The 14032-nt window shown below is 36.8% G+C and overlaps 6 protein-coding genes across 7 annotated transcripts in view; 3 read left to right on the forward strand and 3 right to left on the reverse strand.

The window, feature by feature from the left end:
* adnp2b (ADNP homeobox 2b) overlaps window positions 1-14032 on the reverse strand; it is a gene marked incomplete in the record, with an annotated part of 705870 nt that overhangs the window by 528819 nt on the left and 163019 nt on the right.
* gatad1 (GATA zinc finger domain containing 1) lies at window positions 537-2668 on the forward strand. The gene is made up of 5 exons (XM_024294794.2): window positions 537-1003; window positions 1084-1206; window positions 1279-1338; window positions 2138-2321; window positions 2391-2668. The coding sequence occupies exons 1-5, from the start codon at window positions 824-826 to the stop codon at window positions 2579-2581; spliced, it is 738 nt and encodes a 245-aa protein (XP_024150562.1). The 5' UTR covers window positions 537-823; the 3' UTR covers window positions 2582-2668.
* Window positions 3466-6269, forward strand: lrrc14b (leucine rich repeat containing 14B). Its single transcript, XM_024260778.2, has 3 exons — window positions 3466-4107; window positions 4280-4908; window positions 5403-6269. The coding sequence occupies exons 1-3, from the start codon at window positions 3832-3834 to the stop codon at window positions 6079-6081; spliced, it is 1584 nt and encodes a 527-aa protein (XP_024116546.1). The 5' UTR covers window positions 3466-3831; the 3' UTR covers window positions 6082-6269.
* LOC112160460 (cytochrome b-c1 complex subunit 7) lies at window positions 6496-8626 on the reverse strand. The gene is made up of 4 exons (XM_024294978.2): window positions 8487-8626; window positions 7812-7880; window positions 7241-7407; window positions 6496-6702 (listed from the first exon to the last, which is right to left on the reverse strand). The coding sequence occupies exons 1-4, from the start codon at window positions 8503-8505 to the stop codon at window positions 6625-6627; spliced, it is 333 nt and encodes a 110-aa protein (XP_024150746.1). The 5' UTR covers window positions 8506-8626; the 3' UTR covers window positions 6496-6624.
* On the reverse strand, window positions 9151-12380 carry mterf3 (mitochondrial transcription termination factor 3). Its single transcript, XM_024294616.2, has 8 exons — window positions 12227-12380; window positions 10990-11342; window positions 10748-10900; window positions 10419-10608; window positions 10187-10334; window positions 9858-9929; window positions 9532-9693; window positions 9151-9446 (listed from the first exon to the last, which is right to left on the reverse strand). Exons 2-8 carry the CDS (start codon window positions 11333-11335, stop codon window positions 9252-9254), a joined length of 1266 nt encoding a protein of 421 aa, XP_024150384.1. The 5' UTR covers window positions 11336-11342; window positions 12227-12380; the 3' UTR covers window positions 9151-9251.
* Window positions 12292-14032, forward strand: part of ptdss1b (phosphatidylserine synthase 1b) — an 8490-nt gene continuing 6749 nt past the window's right edge. Inside the window, exons 1-4 of one of the 2 annotated variants that reach the window (XM_024294561.1) lie at window positions 12292-12374; window positions 12852-12943; window positions 13263-13307; window positions 13387-13511. In XM_024294561.1, coding sequence (XP_024150329.1) covers window positions 12349-12374; window positions 12852-12943; window positions 13263-13307; window positions 13387-13511 — 288 coding nt within the window. In that variant the 5' untranslated portion in view covers window positions 12292-12348. Of the gene's footprint in view, window positions 12375-12440; window positions 12766-12851; window positions 12944-13262; window positions 13308-13386; window positions 13512-14032 lie in introns of those variants that run through there. The other variant, XM_024294556.2, reaches the window with a different exon arrangement.

A 14032-nucleotide genomic window follows, 5' to 3' on the forward strand; every position in this document is an offset into this window, starting at 1 on the left:
ATTATCTTGCAAGAAATACAAGCAATCTAGAAAACCTAACCTGCACTGTTCAGTATCAGGTATTTCATCTGAGACACACCGGTTGAATTTTTGGCTGAAGATGTTATAGATCAATTTTAGGTCAGTGAATCGATCGACCAAGAATTGTCTTAGCAGAAACTAATTATGATATGAATCGAATATTTCCATTAAGGCTTGTCACACCCCCAATAGACTGTAAAATGTGGGGAAAAACTAGATTTAAAGCAGCATCAGTTGCTAGAGGAGTCTACAAAATATATTGCACACATTTTCAAGGTGATAGTTTTAATGAAATCAATTAAAAATGTTTGCATCATGACAAAACTAGCTGTAACCTTTTATGTTGGACTACTGGAAACATTTATGACGTTCGGTTTTCTGTCAGTTTTAGTTCCACAAGTACAATTATTAAAATGCGATACACAAATAATAACATTTTTGGATCTTATTTGGTAAACAATCATCTGAGTGCAATTTCACATACGCCCACTAGATGGCGATAGTGTCCAATTTAGATGGTTAACTGACCGGACTGACAGAGCAGACAAAGAGCGAGGCTTGCATCCGGTAAAAACAATAGTTGGGCGACTACATTTAATTGCTACAATGGATGTCACTTATTTTGGACAAATATTTTCAAATGGCAACTCTGAAGACGAGTCTTTTTGTGTCATCTTCTGAACAAATATTAGTGAGTAGCTGTTTGCATTTTGGGCGAATCGAGCATCTTCTGCTCGTTGTACTACAGCAGTCGCTTCATTTCCTTCGTACGTTGGCGTCGTTCTATTGAAGAAAAAAAAAAATGCCGCTTGGTTTGAAACCGTGTTGTGCTGCGTGCAAGACGAACTCTTCCTCCATGTGGAAAAAGGGAAGCCAGGGGGAGATACTTTGCAACAACTGCACTGGGAAGAGCAGCAGCGCCACGACGGCAGGACCTTCTATGTCATTCAGCGCTCAGCCCAGTAATGGCGGAGGGAAACAGGTCAGTCAGGAGGACCCGAACTCCCAATGCCTGCTCCTTTTAGTCAGGATTGATCCAAGTATTTTGTGGTTTCTTTATAGTCCAAGCAGGAGATTCACAGAAGGTCTGCGAGGCTGAGAAGTACTAAATACAAAGCTCCTGCTTCTGAGAAGAAAGTGTCAACAAAAGGAAAAGGAAGGAGGCATATTTTCAAACTTAAAAATGTAATTAAAAAAACAAAAGTTTTTATTTTCCTCTGTGATGTTTTATTTTAACCTGTAAACTCTCCTCCACAGCCAATCAAAGCTCCTGAATCTGTAGCAACGATCATCACTTCAGAATCAGTATTTTATAAGGTATTGCGTTTGATTTTTTTTCCCCCAATAATTTGTACAGTTACAGAAAAATATGTTTTGAATAAAAAAGCAACTTTAAACAAAGTAATTAGTCAATTGAAAAGAGTAAAAAAAAATCGAACTTTATTCAACTGATTTACAGAAAGTTAAAGGACAGCATGTATCACATGTCAAACTAAAACATTTTGACAGATTTTTGAGCACTGTATTCCACAAAAAAAAATCTGTTTTAGGTCAGTCAGTACAAGCTAAATTAAGGAGGACTAGATTATAACCCAGATTTTTAAAACAAATGTAATAATTTGAAGTGCACCTTATTGTTTAAAACAAAGATGGTACGGGTCATTTAATTAGTTTTGGTTTAATTTTAGTTTTTTAGCTTTACAAATTTCTTTCTGATAATCACCACAAATGGTAAAATAATTTTTAAATCACTGCTTATATTACACTATATTACTAGATTTTCTCCACTGAGATGATCCAATGTGACTCAAGGTATCTTTTAATTTAAAAGGAAGTCCTGCAAACCTGTTATAAAAGTTACAAACTATTTCATATTTAGAAAAGCTATTTTTTTCTTTTTCTACATTTTATTTCACCCTAAAAATATTGATTCATTAATATTAATCACATTAGTAACAATAACATAAATACAAATCAGTGTTTTATTTTTCTAAAGGGTGAAATAAGATTCTATTGTTCATATTAGGTTATTTCCAGTGAGAAATTACCCTGAATTACTCTTTGATTGTTGAAGGTTTCAAACCCCTGACTGTTTAACTTCTCTTCACATATACAGGGCGTTTACTTCCAGACAGGTGATGTGATCAAGGTGATAGATGAGGATGATGGGAAGCCCTACTACGCTCAGATTCGAGGATTCGTGCAGGACCAGTACTGTGAAAAAAGTGCAGCACTAACATGGCTCATTCCCACTCAAGCCAGCCCAAAGGACCGGTTTGATCCTGGGACTTACATCGTCGGTGAGAACTTAAGCAGAGCAGCATCTTTTCTTTTCAAATCTTGTGTTAAGAACCATGTGTTGTGTTCAGGCCCAGAGGAAGATCTGCCCCGAAAGATGGAGTACCTTGAGTTTGTGTGCCACGCACCGTCGGAATATTTCAAGTCCCAGAGCTCCCCGTTTCCCACTATCCCCATAAGTCCTGAGAAAGGCTACATCTGGACCCATATAGGACCGTCACCAGCATTCACTGTCAAAGAGTCTATCAGCACCACCAGTTAACAGTATTAGTAAAATAACCGTTATTGTAAATATGCAGAATATGTACATGTTTGTATTTGTAAATAAACCAACTTTTGTTTTTCACGACTCGTCTCACATCTTTTTATTCTTTAAAAACATTTTAAAAAAATGACAAAAAATATTGATATTTTCTAAGAGGAAAGTATTTCCCCGGGGATGTTTTTGACTCTAAAAGCATTTCAGCCTTTTGGGTTTTTCAGCTTTTACCTAAAATAAAAACCTTCTTAAAAACAATTTCTGAGCATTTTAAGAAAAGCTATTACTATATTCTTCATAGTGGTGATGATATTAAGGTCAAGAGCCATGACTGATCCGCCTCTGATCTTTGTTTTTATTGAAAAAATATTACCTTATAAGGAATTAAACCGTCAAAGTACAACAAAATGTTGTCTTATCCTTTTAAACAGAAAACTAAGGCTACGTTAAAAAAAAAAAAAATTGTATTAGTTTTGTTTAGCTGTCATATTCAGCAAGTGGGATTCACAGCAGTCTGGGACTTATTTTTGATGGTACACCTTCTTTTCTCTTCCCTTAGGTTGGATCGTAACAAGTTGGGGGCTTGTCCGGGATATCTGAAAAATTAGGAAAATTTTAAAAGTTCTGTAAAAAATCTGTAATATAAATGTAGAAGTATTGGGCAAAGAAGTTTAACCCTTGTTCTCTTTTATGGGTCCAGGTGACCCCACCCTTACATTGATGTGTGATCCCTCCCATGAAAAAGGTGGACAGGATTTCAGTCTGCCACAGACACCAGTGTAGATAAAAAATCCTTGGGGAAAAAAAAGTTCGACACGCTGTCTTCTGGGGTCCAGATGACCCCACTTTTACATGCTAGGATAGCACAAAGGTTAAATTGTACTGAATTCAAGTAGAATTGACATTTTAAAGCTAAAATAATACATGGATCATCTGAGTATTCTGCTATAAATACTTTACAAAGTGGATTTATAAACTGTGAAGCTCCCTGGTGGTGTTCAAACGCTCCTACACATCTCTGAGGCAGAAGCTGCAAACACACACTGACTGACGAAGAACATGAGACAGCTGCTCCTATTAATAACCTCGACCCACTTACCCATCACAAGACCCCTGTCCCCTCAGTGTGTTCGCTCCCTCAGAACAGCAAGTCCAGTTTCAGACAAAAGCCACCAGCTGACAGCAAAGGGGAATACCAACAATCAAAGAGCTCCAAAAAAAAGAGTTTCTTCTTAGAGAAGAAACCTGGGAACATGAAGTCCCTGCGCTTCATTGCTGCTGAGGGCTTCATCCACACGGGTCCAAGTGCTCAGAGGAACCTCAACTGTGTGTCTTTTAACCTTTACCCGCTTCTCTTCAAGGCCTGCTACCTCCATGAACAGGCTGACCTGTTGCATACTTTGGTCCAGACGTGGCCTCTGCCAGAACTTGACCTTAAAAAAATCCTGGGGAGAACCATCGACTGTCAAGTGGACCTCACCTCTCGCACATGCCGGCTTTGTTTGGAAGCAATTCTGACTGGCTTAAAGGTAAACAATATTGTTTTTATTTTAAATCCTATTTTTAACCTTATGTTTATTGTTGAGTTTTCACTTTGTGTCAATCATCTATATTTTCTAGATCAACATGAATAGGGGAATTTAAATCTATAATGTAGATTAAAAATGTTATTGTATTCTTGATTTTTTTTTATTTTTTAAGGACTACGTGTTATCGCCTCCAACGACCTACACCAAGAACCTCCGTGTGGTCGACCTGACAGCCCTTAAGGATGTTGAACACCAAATCTGTCCCTGCAAATCCACTCTGGGTCGATGGGCAAGAACCAAACTCCTAACCCGAATGTGCTATGAGACCATGGTGGCAATGCAAGCCAGTGATGTGTCTCAGTTTGCCTTTGAAACGGCGATCGACGTTCGTCTGAACGGCTTCATCACAGGCCGCAGTTACGAGTTGGTGGCTCAGGCCTTCTTGCTGCTCCGCTACTGTCCTCTGAAGCCCCGCTTCATCAGCTTCAGAGCCGACTCCCTCACTCTTAAGCAGCTCTTCTACGTCCTTCGTCTGGCCGAGCCGGAGTCCATCACAAAGCTTGAGGTGGTCCACAATGTTCCCCTCGAAGCTGTACATCTAGAGGTGCTACTGTCCAGAGTGGAGTTCACTAAGTTGCAGTCTTTAACGCTACCAGCTGGAGCTTTGGATTTTAGGAGGCTGGGCTCTGATGATGAGAACCTTCTTGCAACAATCGGAAATCTGTTGGCACAAATAAGCAGCCTCATTGAGCTCTGTGTAGGGTTCTCTACTCTCACGGGACACCTCAGAAGACTCCTGAAGTGAGTACACTGACAAAGACAGTAATAGGAGTAAACTGTAGCATCAAAAATCTCAGTGATCAAGTTCCAGGGTGGCAGGACTCAACATCTGCAAAGCAAAACAAGGAAACTATTTGCAGTTTAAATTGTTGATATGGTTCCAGAATGAAAGCTGAATACAGCAGGTCAGCCAGGAACTGAAGGACATTATTTACAGGTCAAACTAAAAATAAATAATGATATTTGTAGAACAATAAAACATTTTTTGTGTTTTATTCCTGCAAATGAGGCAAAATGCTGACAAAACTCCAATTGTTGACACTTAAATTACCAGAAACCATCCCTTAGCTGTAGAAAAAGAAAATCTGAAATTAAATCTGGAACATCGCATTCTCAGTAATAATCAATAAAATAGTAATTAGTGATTAATTTTTACCCTACAATCCACATATAAAACTAAAAACTGGAGTTGAAAAATGTTAATGGTAATTTATTTGTTTTTTTTTTCTTCACAGTCCCCTCAACACTCCACTTCAGTGTCTGGAACTGGCCAACTGCTCTCTGAGCCGTGTGGACATGACATACCTGGCCAACAGCCTCCACAGTGAAGCGCTGGTTCGCCTAGACATCAGTGGGCACAGCCTTTTTGGCTCTTTTTCCGCACCGCTGACGAAACTGCTAAGTCGCTGTTCAGCTACTCTAACACACTTGATCCTTGAGGAATGCGACATCGAGGACGAACACTTGAACACTTTCATTAACGCGCTGACTCCCTGCCAGAAACTCGAGGAGCTCAAACTTCTGGGGAACCCCCTCACTTCTGTTGGGTTGCAAGGTTTATTCTCTGCGCTATCTGCTAGTTTCCCAAAGCTGCGATACATAGAGGCGCCCGTACCCCGAGAATGCTACCCTGAAGAGGTCACCTATCCGCTTGATGAAGCCGTCTTGCTGTCCTACAACAAGGATTTGTTTCAGGAGATCATGAACCAGCTGTTGGGAGTCCTACAAAGAGCTGGCAAAGATCATGTGGAGGTGTGCACCCCCGTCATGGGCGCCTACGATCCAGATATTAATGAAACGAACAATGAACTGGGAGTCTCCATGCTGAAATCTTTCAACAGTGTTATTGGGGACTTCATAGGTACAATTACAGATGTGGACAACAGGAGATCACAGTTTCAGAGAGATTACTGATGTAGTTTGACTCTATGAGAAGATAGTCTGAATTTAGAATAATAGTAAGTTCTTTAACTGCTTTCTGGCTTTAAATTTTTTGGCTAATTTATGCCAAATCACAGCAAACAAATATTAAAATCTTTCCTTGGAAGCCAACACCAAAATCCCATAAGCTGACAGAAAGCCCACAACTTTTTGTTGTGTGATGAAATACACTTAATTAAATCACTAACTTCAAATAAGTACATGTGATTTACAAATATAAAGCCAAAGCCACAAAGCTTTACTCCTACCCACTTTGCATGCTCTAGAGTCGATGCTTCAATGTATAGAATTAGATCAGTAAATGGTACAACTTTGCCACATGTGAAGGAATGATTTTAATTTTGCTTTGTTAAGAAGTCTACTGTCTAAAACACACAAACACCAGTGTGGCCTCTAAAAATGTACAATTTTAATGGGCTTTTTCTCAACATAGGTTACATTTTATTTCATATATTACACCACGGGACAATTGTGAACCGACTTAGGACAGAAAAACTGTTGTGACTGAAGATCGTCTCATTTCTTCATCCATTCCTCCTTTTCTTTCCTCTCACGGACCACCTCTTCCAGGTATGGAGTCAGGTAATAGTTTTCCTGTGAGGAAAGTATAAACAGAACCAATGTCACGACTCGATAAGGTAGCACTAGCAATAATGTAAAATATTTGAAAGGTAAGAGTGAAACTAAGCAAATAAAAATTGATTTTATGAACAATCTCTCAAATCAAATTGGAAATTCTCTTAACCACTACACCTCAAAACCACTGCGTTACTTTTCCCCATCAAATCAAAATTTAATAACAAAGCACTTTTTTTTAACTAAAGTAACACAAAGTGCTTTACAGAATTAAAACACCCTAAAACAAAACAGCTTAAAGATGTCACGATGGGCTGAATGAGGTCTTTATCGATTGTAAAAATTGTTAATTAATCCAACTTTGAGATACATTTTTTTACAAGCTAATATGCTTTTATTCTGGAGGTGACAAACAAACCTAGATGAAGGTTTTAGGTGAATCAAATGTTTTGTATAGCTGGTACCACTTTAAGGGTTGCAGTAAATGCCAATAGTACTTATTCTTTACATAAATAATCCCTCAAACCAAGAACTCATGACCCTCTACACAACCCACCTCTTCATATTTTGTCCATTGCTCTTTCGGGAGAACCTGCTGCTTCATTGAGAGATCGAGGGCCCTCTTGATTCGGAACATCCTGTCGTTGTAAACCTGTTCTGGGAGCCTCCTCAGGGCTTCTTTCACATCTGCATCTTCATTTATTGTGTCATCCCGCATTAACCCTGCAAGAGAACACACATGGCAGAATGAATGACATTGGAGAATAACAACAAAACATTCATTTTGTTATTAGGCATTCACAAATACTTTCCTTGTAATAATAATAAAAACAATTACTAAGAAAAAGCTGCAAGGATTCAAAAAGTAAGGCCGTAAGAGAAAACTCACTGTTATTTTTTTAACAGCCCTAAGTGGAAGACCAGCTATCTTGCTTTTTAAAGAGTTCAGTCTTTCAGTAATAATGATGAAAAAAAATCATTCTTTATATCTAACTAAATAAAAAAAAATTAAGTTCTTATCATTTTAGCAAAGAACAAATATTGTGAATAGTGATTTGGTTTATAGCCAACTTACACATTATAATAAATATATTAACAAGCCACAGCCATGCATGAATTCCACTTACCAAGCTTGTTGAAGCCACATAAGTTGTAATACCACTTGCGGAAGCCAAGCATAAGCCTGCCCGTAGCCACTGTAAGTATAAACACACAAAATCAGTCTGGACTTCATGGAAAACTAAGATCTGTGTAAGTTGTTCATGTGAAGAACACAGTTTTTGTTATGGATTGTAGCTTTAGCAAGTTTATTTTCAACAGCTGGATGTCAAAGTCCTAACCCTTTTATGTTCATACTCATTCTTTTAATTACAAAAACTTGCGCCTGGTTATCTAAAATTAAAAGAAAAAGGGGCGCTAAAAAGCTAAACAGGTGCTGACAGCCGGTATTATAGGAGTGATTCTAGGAGATTCAAACAATTGGTTGGTAAGGAACTACTAAAATTAATAAAGTTCCTTTTAAAGCAATTTGTGTAGATGTCTGACAAGAAAATATATAAATGAACCCTAAGGATACTAATTTGCTGCCGTAAATGACGAACCGAGGCTAACTGTCTAACCGGTTAGCATGTTAGCACGGGGACATTAAAGGACATACACAAGAAAAACCCTCAGAAACAAAAATAAAACCTAAATAAAACAAAAATTACGGGGAATTGTATTTAATAATAAAGATAACTTACAGCTACACTGTCACGACACGACTAAACGATTTAAATATAAAAAGAAACATATTTACTAACCAGGTGCCCTCGACGCCATGTTTTCACTGAGACCGCAGGGAATTCTGGGTAGAACACCACCGCTCCTCCTCCTCCTCCTTTTTTTTCTTCAAACTTTATTTAGTTTAACATTTTTCAAAATAAAAGTTGCTTAAATCCAATGTGGAAACGTTTCTATTTGCTTTTGAACCAATCCATTTGAAGACATTTTTCTTCAACTTAATGCACAATTTTCCTCCTGAATAACTAATTTTGCATATATTGTTTAAAATTTTGACCTCTAGATGTGACTAACTTTAATACTTACATCAAAAAAAATGTATAAGTCTTATGTAGCAAGGTATTCACTGTCTGCATTTTAAAGTCACAAAACTGTATGTGTTTGTGAATGTTTTATTAACGGTTGTTCACCTTTTGGCTTATCTCATAAGGAGTCGCCACAGGTGGGTTTTGGCAGAGTTTTACGCTGGATGCACTACCGACTCAAACATGTATTGTTTAAGGCCATCCAGATGATTAAATATATATATATATATTCTGATTTTTATGATCACAATAAAACTTAAAAAAATATATTATTAAAATATATTTTAATATATATTAACTTATTGTTATATAGCTAATTCTTAGAATATAATAGATGCCATTGGTTAAAAATTATATAAAGGAGGCAACAACTTTTAGAAAAAAAAAAAACATGGAACAATTTATTTCAAACTTTGATGATATACATGTATATACATAGTGTTGACAGCCCTATGTCTTTTTTATCTACTCTTGTGAAATTTAAAGTGTCTTTTGAAACAAGTAAAAATCTTCAACTGTAGCCAGAGCCAACTCGGTGCAGAAAGCCTCATCTGGCAGTGACACCAGGCGGTCCAGGGAGATGTAGTTGGGCAGGCTGGGGTCGTACTGGGCTTTTTGGAGGTACTCAAGAAACAGGTGACGCTCTCTGACACGCAAGTACTTTGTATTGAGGATCTGTGTAGAAATGTATCATAGAAATCATTGTTGGGAATTTGACAATTGTCAAAACAAAATATGTTGAAAGTCAAAAGCCGCCTACCTGTGGGAACTTTGTGATGAGATAGTGAGGCACCTTCATGGTGTTGTGGATGTAGTCAAAGATCTGGGTAAGTTTTCTTTTATTTGCTGTCAAAACTTTGGGAACGGCAAGAACTATGTGTTGGATTTCGTTCTTCTTGAAACCTAGCTCTATTTCACAAACCTGTGGAACACATTATTTATAAAGGATTTGAAGAACTGTCCATGCTGTCAGGTGAGCGCTTTCAATCAACCAATTTTTTCAAAGCAGTAATAGAGTAATCATTGATTAATCAAATAGACATCAACAAAATAACTTTCAGAATGAGTTAAGATGTTGTCCAGTACCTTCAAATTTTCTTTAATAGGCTCCAAGCTGACACAAAGCAATCTAGGAAGACGAGCTACAATGTTTCGTGTCTGTAAAAGAGAGCAAATTATTTCACTACATGCAATTATAGTTTTTCATACTTCACTTTTAGTCATTTAGCAGGTACTTTTATCCAGAAGAAGTTATAGATTATGCACATAAACAAAGACAGAGTGTGAGTCAATACATATTAAGTTAAGCAATGTAATTTAAAAAAGAGATTTAACTTCATGCAGTGAAATATTAGCAAATAATTTTGTATTTCAGCCAACACATAGTACAGAAAAATTGAGAAACTGTTACATACGTTGGAAGCACTAAGCTGAAGCTGCTGCTGATAAAAACCCAATCTGTTGTCCAGCCTCTTCACATTGAAATTAAGCAGGTAGGGAGCCCTGGACACCATGGATGCAACTGTCTCTGAACTAAACTTCCTCGATTTGAGATAGCTCACCCTTCAAAAACAACAAGAAAAACAGTTCCAGAACCCTTAACAACAGAAGTACAAACATAACGACATTCTAAGTGTTTCACGTTACCTGTCCCGTAGGTTTTCTATGCTCTCGGAGAGAATGAAGGGGTTGTGAGAGATGATGTAGCCAATGCGGGAGTCTTCTACCCCCATCTCTTTGAGAAACATCAACCGAGGAACCACATCTGTCTTGAAGTCAAGTCTCAGCAACATGGAGCCAACATTAGGCCTTTGTTCCAACTTCCACAGATTCACACCTGCAAGTAGATATCGGTCACAAAACATATAACAACAACTATTATCAAGCATTTACTTTAATTGTTTTACCAATTCTGACTCTTGCTGAAAACCTAATTAAATTAAAAACCAGTAAACTGTTTTCAGAAATGTAGATACCTAATTGTACCAGCTTGGTGAGTGTCTCTGATTTCTCAACGTAGTCTCTTAGAGATGTTGAGACTGGAGGCAAGGAGGTGGGGATAGAAATACTAATCGCTTCTTCATCACAGATCTCTTCTAGCGCTGAAGATTCACCAGCATCATCCAAGTCTATAAAATAAACAAAACACAAATTCAAGTCTCAAAGTCAGTAACAAATCATTAGAATACATTATTTAATTATCAATTTAAACACTCACCGAGGAACATTGGATGTTCTGTCATTGACTGAACACCTGTAGATGGCATCAGTGTGTTTGTGATTTTGGCAGTGTCGGTTTTTGTCAACTCTCTTATATGCTCGCTGTCCTTAGCATCAGCAGACAGATGTTTCTCTGCCAAATCACTATAGCAACGCATTTGCAGTTTCCAACTCAGCCTCGTCTGAGTTGATGCAAGACTCTTTGTGATGAATAATCCATCAAAGCTTTTTGACATTTGTCTTGTTCTTGGAATAAAGTGACGAACGTGATAGTAGCATTGCCAAATGGCAGTCTTTGAAGAAAGAGAGCATCTCATGCACAGTTGTCCACAAGCAGAAGCCATGATCTCTCTGTAAAACAATGAGAAACAAGCAGCTGCAAATAAAAAAAACAAGTATATTTCCCTTTTTTTAACCATCATTGTCATCTGCATGCATCATGCTCCAATTATAAAGTGAGAATCAATCTACATTTTTAGAAAAAATATAGTTTTTCATTAAATTATAAATGAAGAAATTCAAATATGGACTGACTAGATAATGGTCAACTTCATCGAGTATAATTATTTTTTCTGGGAAAAGAACAGGTACTTACTGTATTTTGATTTTATTTCAACATGAAGCACAATTCTAAACTGAGAGTTGTAAATTGTTAACCAAACTGGATGCAGCAAAAGCAAGTTTTTTTTTTAAATTTGTGGACACAATAATCTTTTTTATTTTACAAAGTTGATGGGCCCTGAAGCTTTTTTTATACACTTATAAACAGAATTTCCTTTGAAAGAAAATTGAGGAAATTCAAAATAAGCAAGCAATTAATGTATTTTGATAGGACAGACAGATAGAATGAAAACAAAGTCTCACTAAAGGGTTTTCCACTGTTTTTCCAATTAAAATTTATCACCAATATTTCTTCCTGCGTGTTTATCTGATTTAAGGGATACTTAATTTGAACAATGTGAGATGGGTGTTTAAAAATCCCGTACAAATTATGATTTCTAAGTCTCCAACTGCACATAAACATGGCATGTCTAAACAATGCGGTAATTAAATTACTCCTAGTTTTGATGATCGTGTAAACAGTCAAATAAGAGCTGAATATAGTACACACTCTGGCCCACCAGAGAGGCTATCCGGATACAGATGTAGCAATGTCAACAAGCTAGCATCACCGTCGTTTCCATTTTTTGATTTACTGATTTAGTAAACTCGATTGACGAACAGTTGTGCCCAACCTGAATTACTGACTGGTGACGGCTTCAAATAGTTCCTTTCAGGTCAGTCACATTCCTCAAGAACACCTCCAGTCCAACGTGCACATTAGCGGAAGGACTTCACGAAGACGTCACGTTGTGGAATGTACCAACATGATGTTTTGAGTTGGTAATTAATTATTTATTTTATTTTTTTCAAAAGTACCTTTTTTTCTTCAACATGTAATCAAAAAATATATTATGATATTTACGAATAATTAACGTACATATCACCACCTTAATACGCTGCTTTTTCATGAGTTCGACCCCTGCTGAATCGAAATGGTTCCGTCCACACTAAAGGTTCCAGTGTGTGAAACGCCTCTGTTATCGTTCCTTGATTTTTTAAGTTTTGATTTTGAAGCTAACAAAATGAAAGACGATGACAAATATCGGTTACATTTTCGTATGATAAATGAGCAGCAAGTGGAGGACATCGGTCTTGATTTCTTCTACAAGCCTCACACCATAACTCTGTTGACACTCACTGTTCTTAGCCTTATGTACTTTGCATTCGCCAGGTGAGTCTGTGAAGTCATTATAGTGAAATCAATTTAATATTTTGTAACTTTTCTTATGTGAAAACATTTTTTTCCTTTTCTAACAGGGATGATGAAAACTATGACAATAATCTCCGCGTTGGACTTTTAGTAGTTGTGTTCTTTTTCTTGGTCATCAGTGTCCTTGCATTTCCCAATGGTAAGTTATACTATTGCTCTTAATCATTCAATTATTATTTGAAAGATATATTTGAGCCATTAACTTATTACATTTATTTGAAAAATATTTCCAGTTCTTCAAATGTCATTGTTTGGCTCAATTATCATTGTTACAATACTATTTTTTTTAATTATGAAGTATTATTTTGATTTGTCAATTTTGATTCATTAACTTCATAAATATTTTGAGGTTTTTTTAGTTAGTGACCAACACATGACACAATAATAGATTACTTTAGATGAGATTTGCGCTTTAAAAAGCACAAAAACACGTGTTTCAATATTTGTGCCACTTGCAGGGCCCTTCACCAGGCCACATCCTGCGATATGGCGAATGGTATTTGGTAAGTCTTCAAAATACCCAAATTTATGTTCACTTTGTGCTTTTCATAATTGCTGCTCTAATGAAATATTCTTTGGTAGGTCTCAGCGTGCTCTACTTCCTATTTCTTGTGTTTATCCTTTTCCTCAACTGGGATCAGGTGAAGATCCTCATGTATTGGTTAGACCCCAATTTACGTTTCGAGAAACGGGAAGCTGACATTATGGTAAGAAAAGTTTATTTATTTATTTATTTATTTTATGAACAAATAATGCAGCTCTCAGTGGAATCAATGGAAAGAAGACTTCCTTCTCTCTTCCTTGACATCACTGCTTGTGATAGTAATTTCCATAAACAAAAAGCCGTTAACAGAAACCGATAGAAAGTAGAAATAGTTTTAACTCTTTTTACAATTTCTTTTGTTTCCAGATACAGTTTTTCTAAATTGATTTACTACATTTCTCACAACAGTATTGCAGTACTCCTCAGGCGTTACTCAAAACAATTAGTACTAATTGCAAAACATGGTAGGTAACCAGCAAAAGCAAGTTACTATCTCAAAGTGCAAATTAGTGGCTCAAAATGGGTAGTTGATGCTTCAAAAACAAGTTTTTGTGCCAGTGAAAGCGTTAAATAACAAGTCATGACTCCAGCTTATTTGATGATCAAATCAATAGATTTCATCATGTTTTCATTGAGACTGGAAGTGGTTCCCAATGTCATGTCATGTAAAGACAGCATTACAGT

The sequence above is a fragment of the Oryzias melastigma genome, linkage group LG11 (assembly GCF_002922805.2).
Source record: "Oryzias melastigma strain HK-1 linkage group LG11, ASM292280v2, whole genome shotgun sequence".
Lineage (NCBI taxonomy): Eukaryota > Metazoa > Chordata > Actinopteri > Beloniformes > Adrianichthyidae > Oryzias > Oryzias melastigma.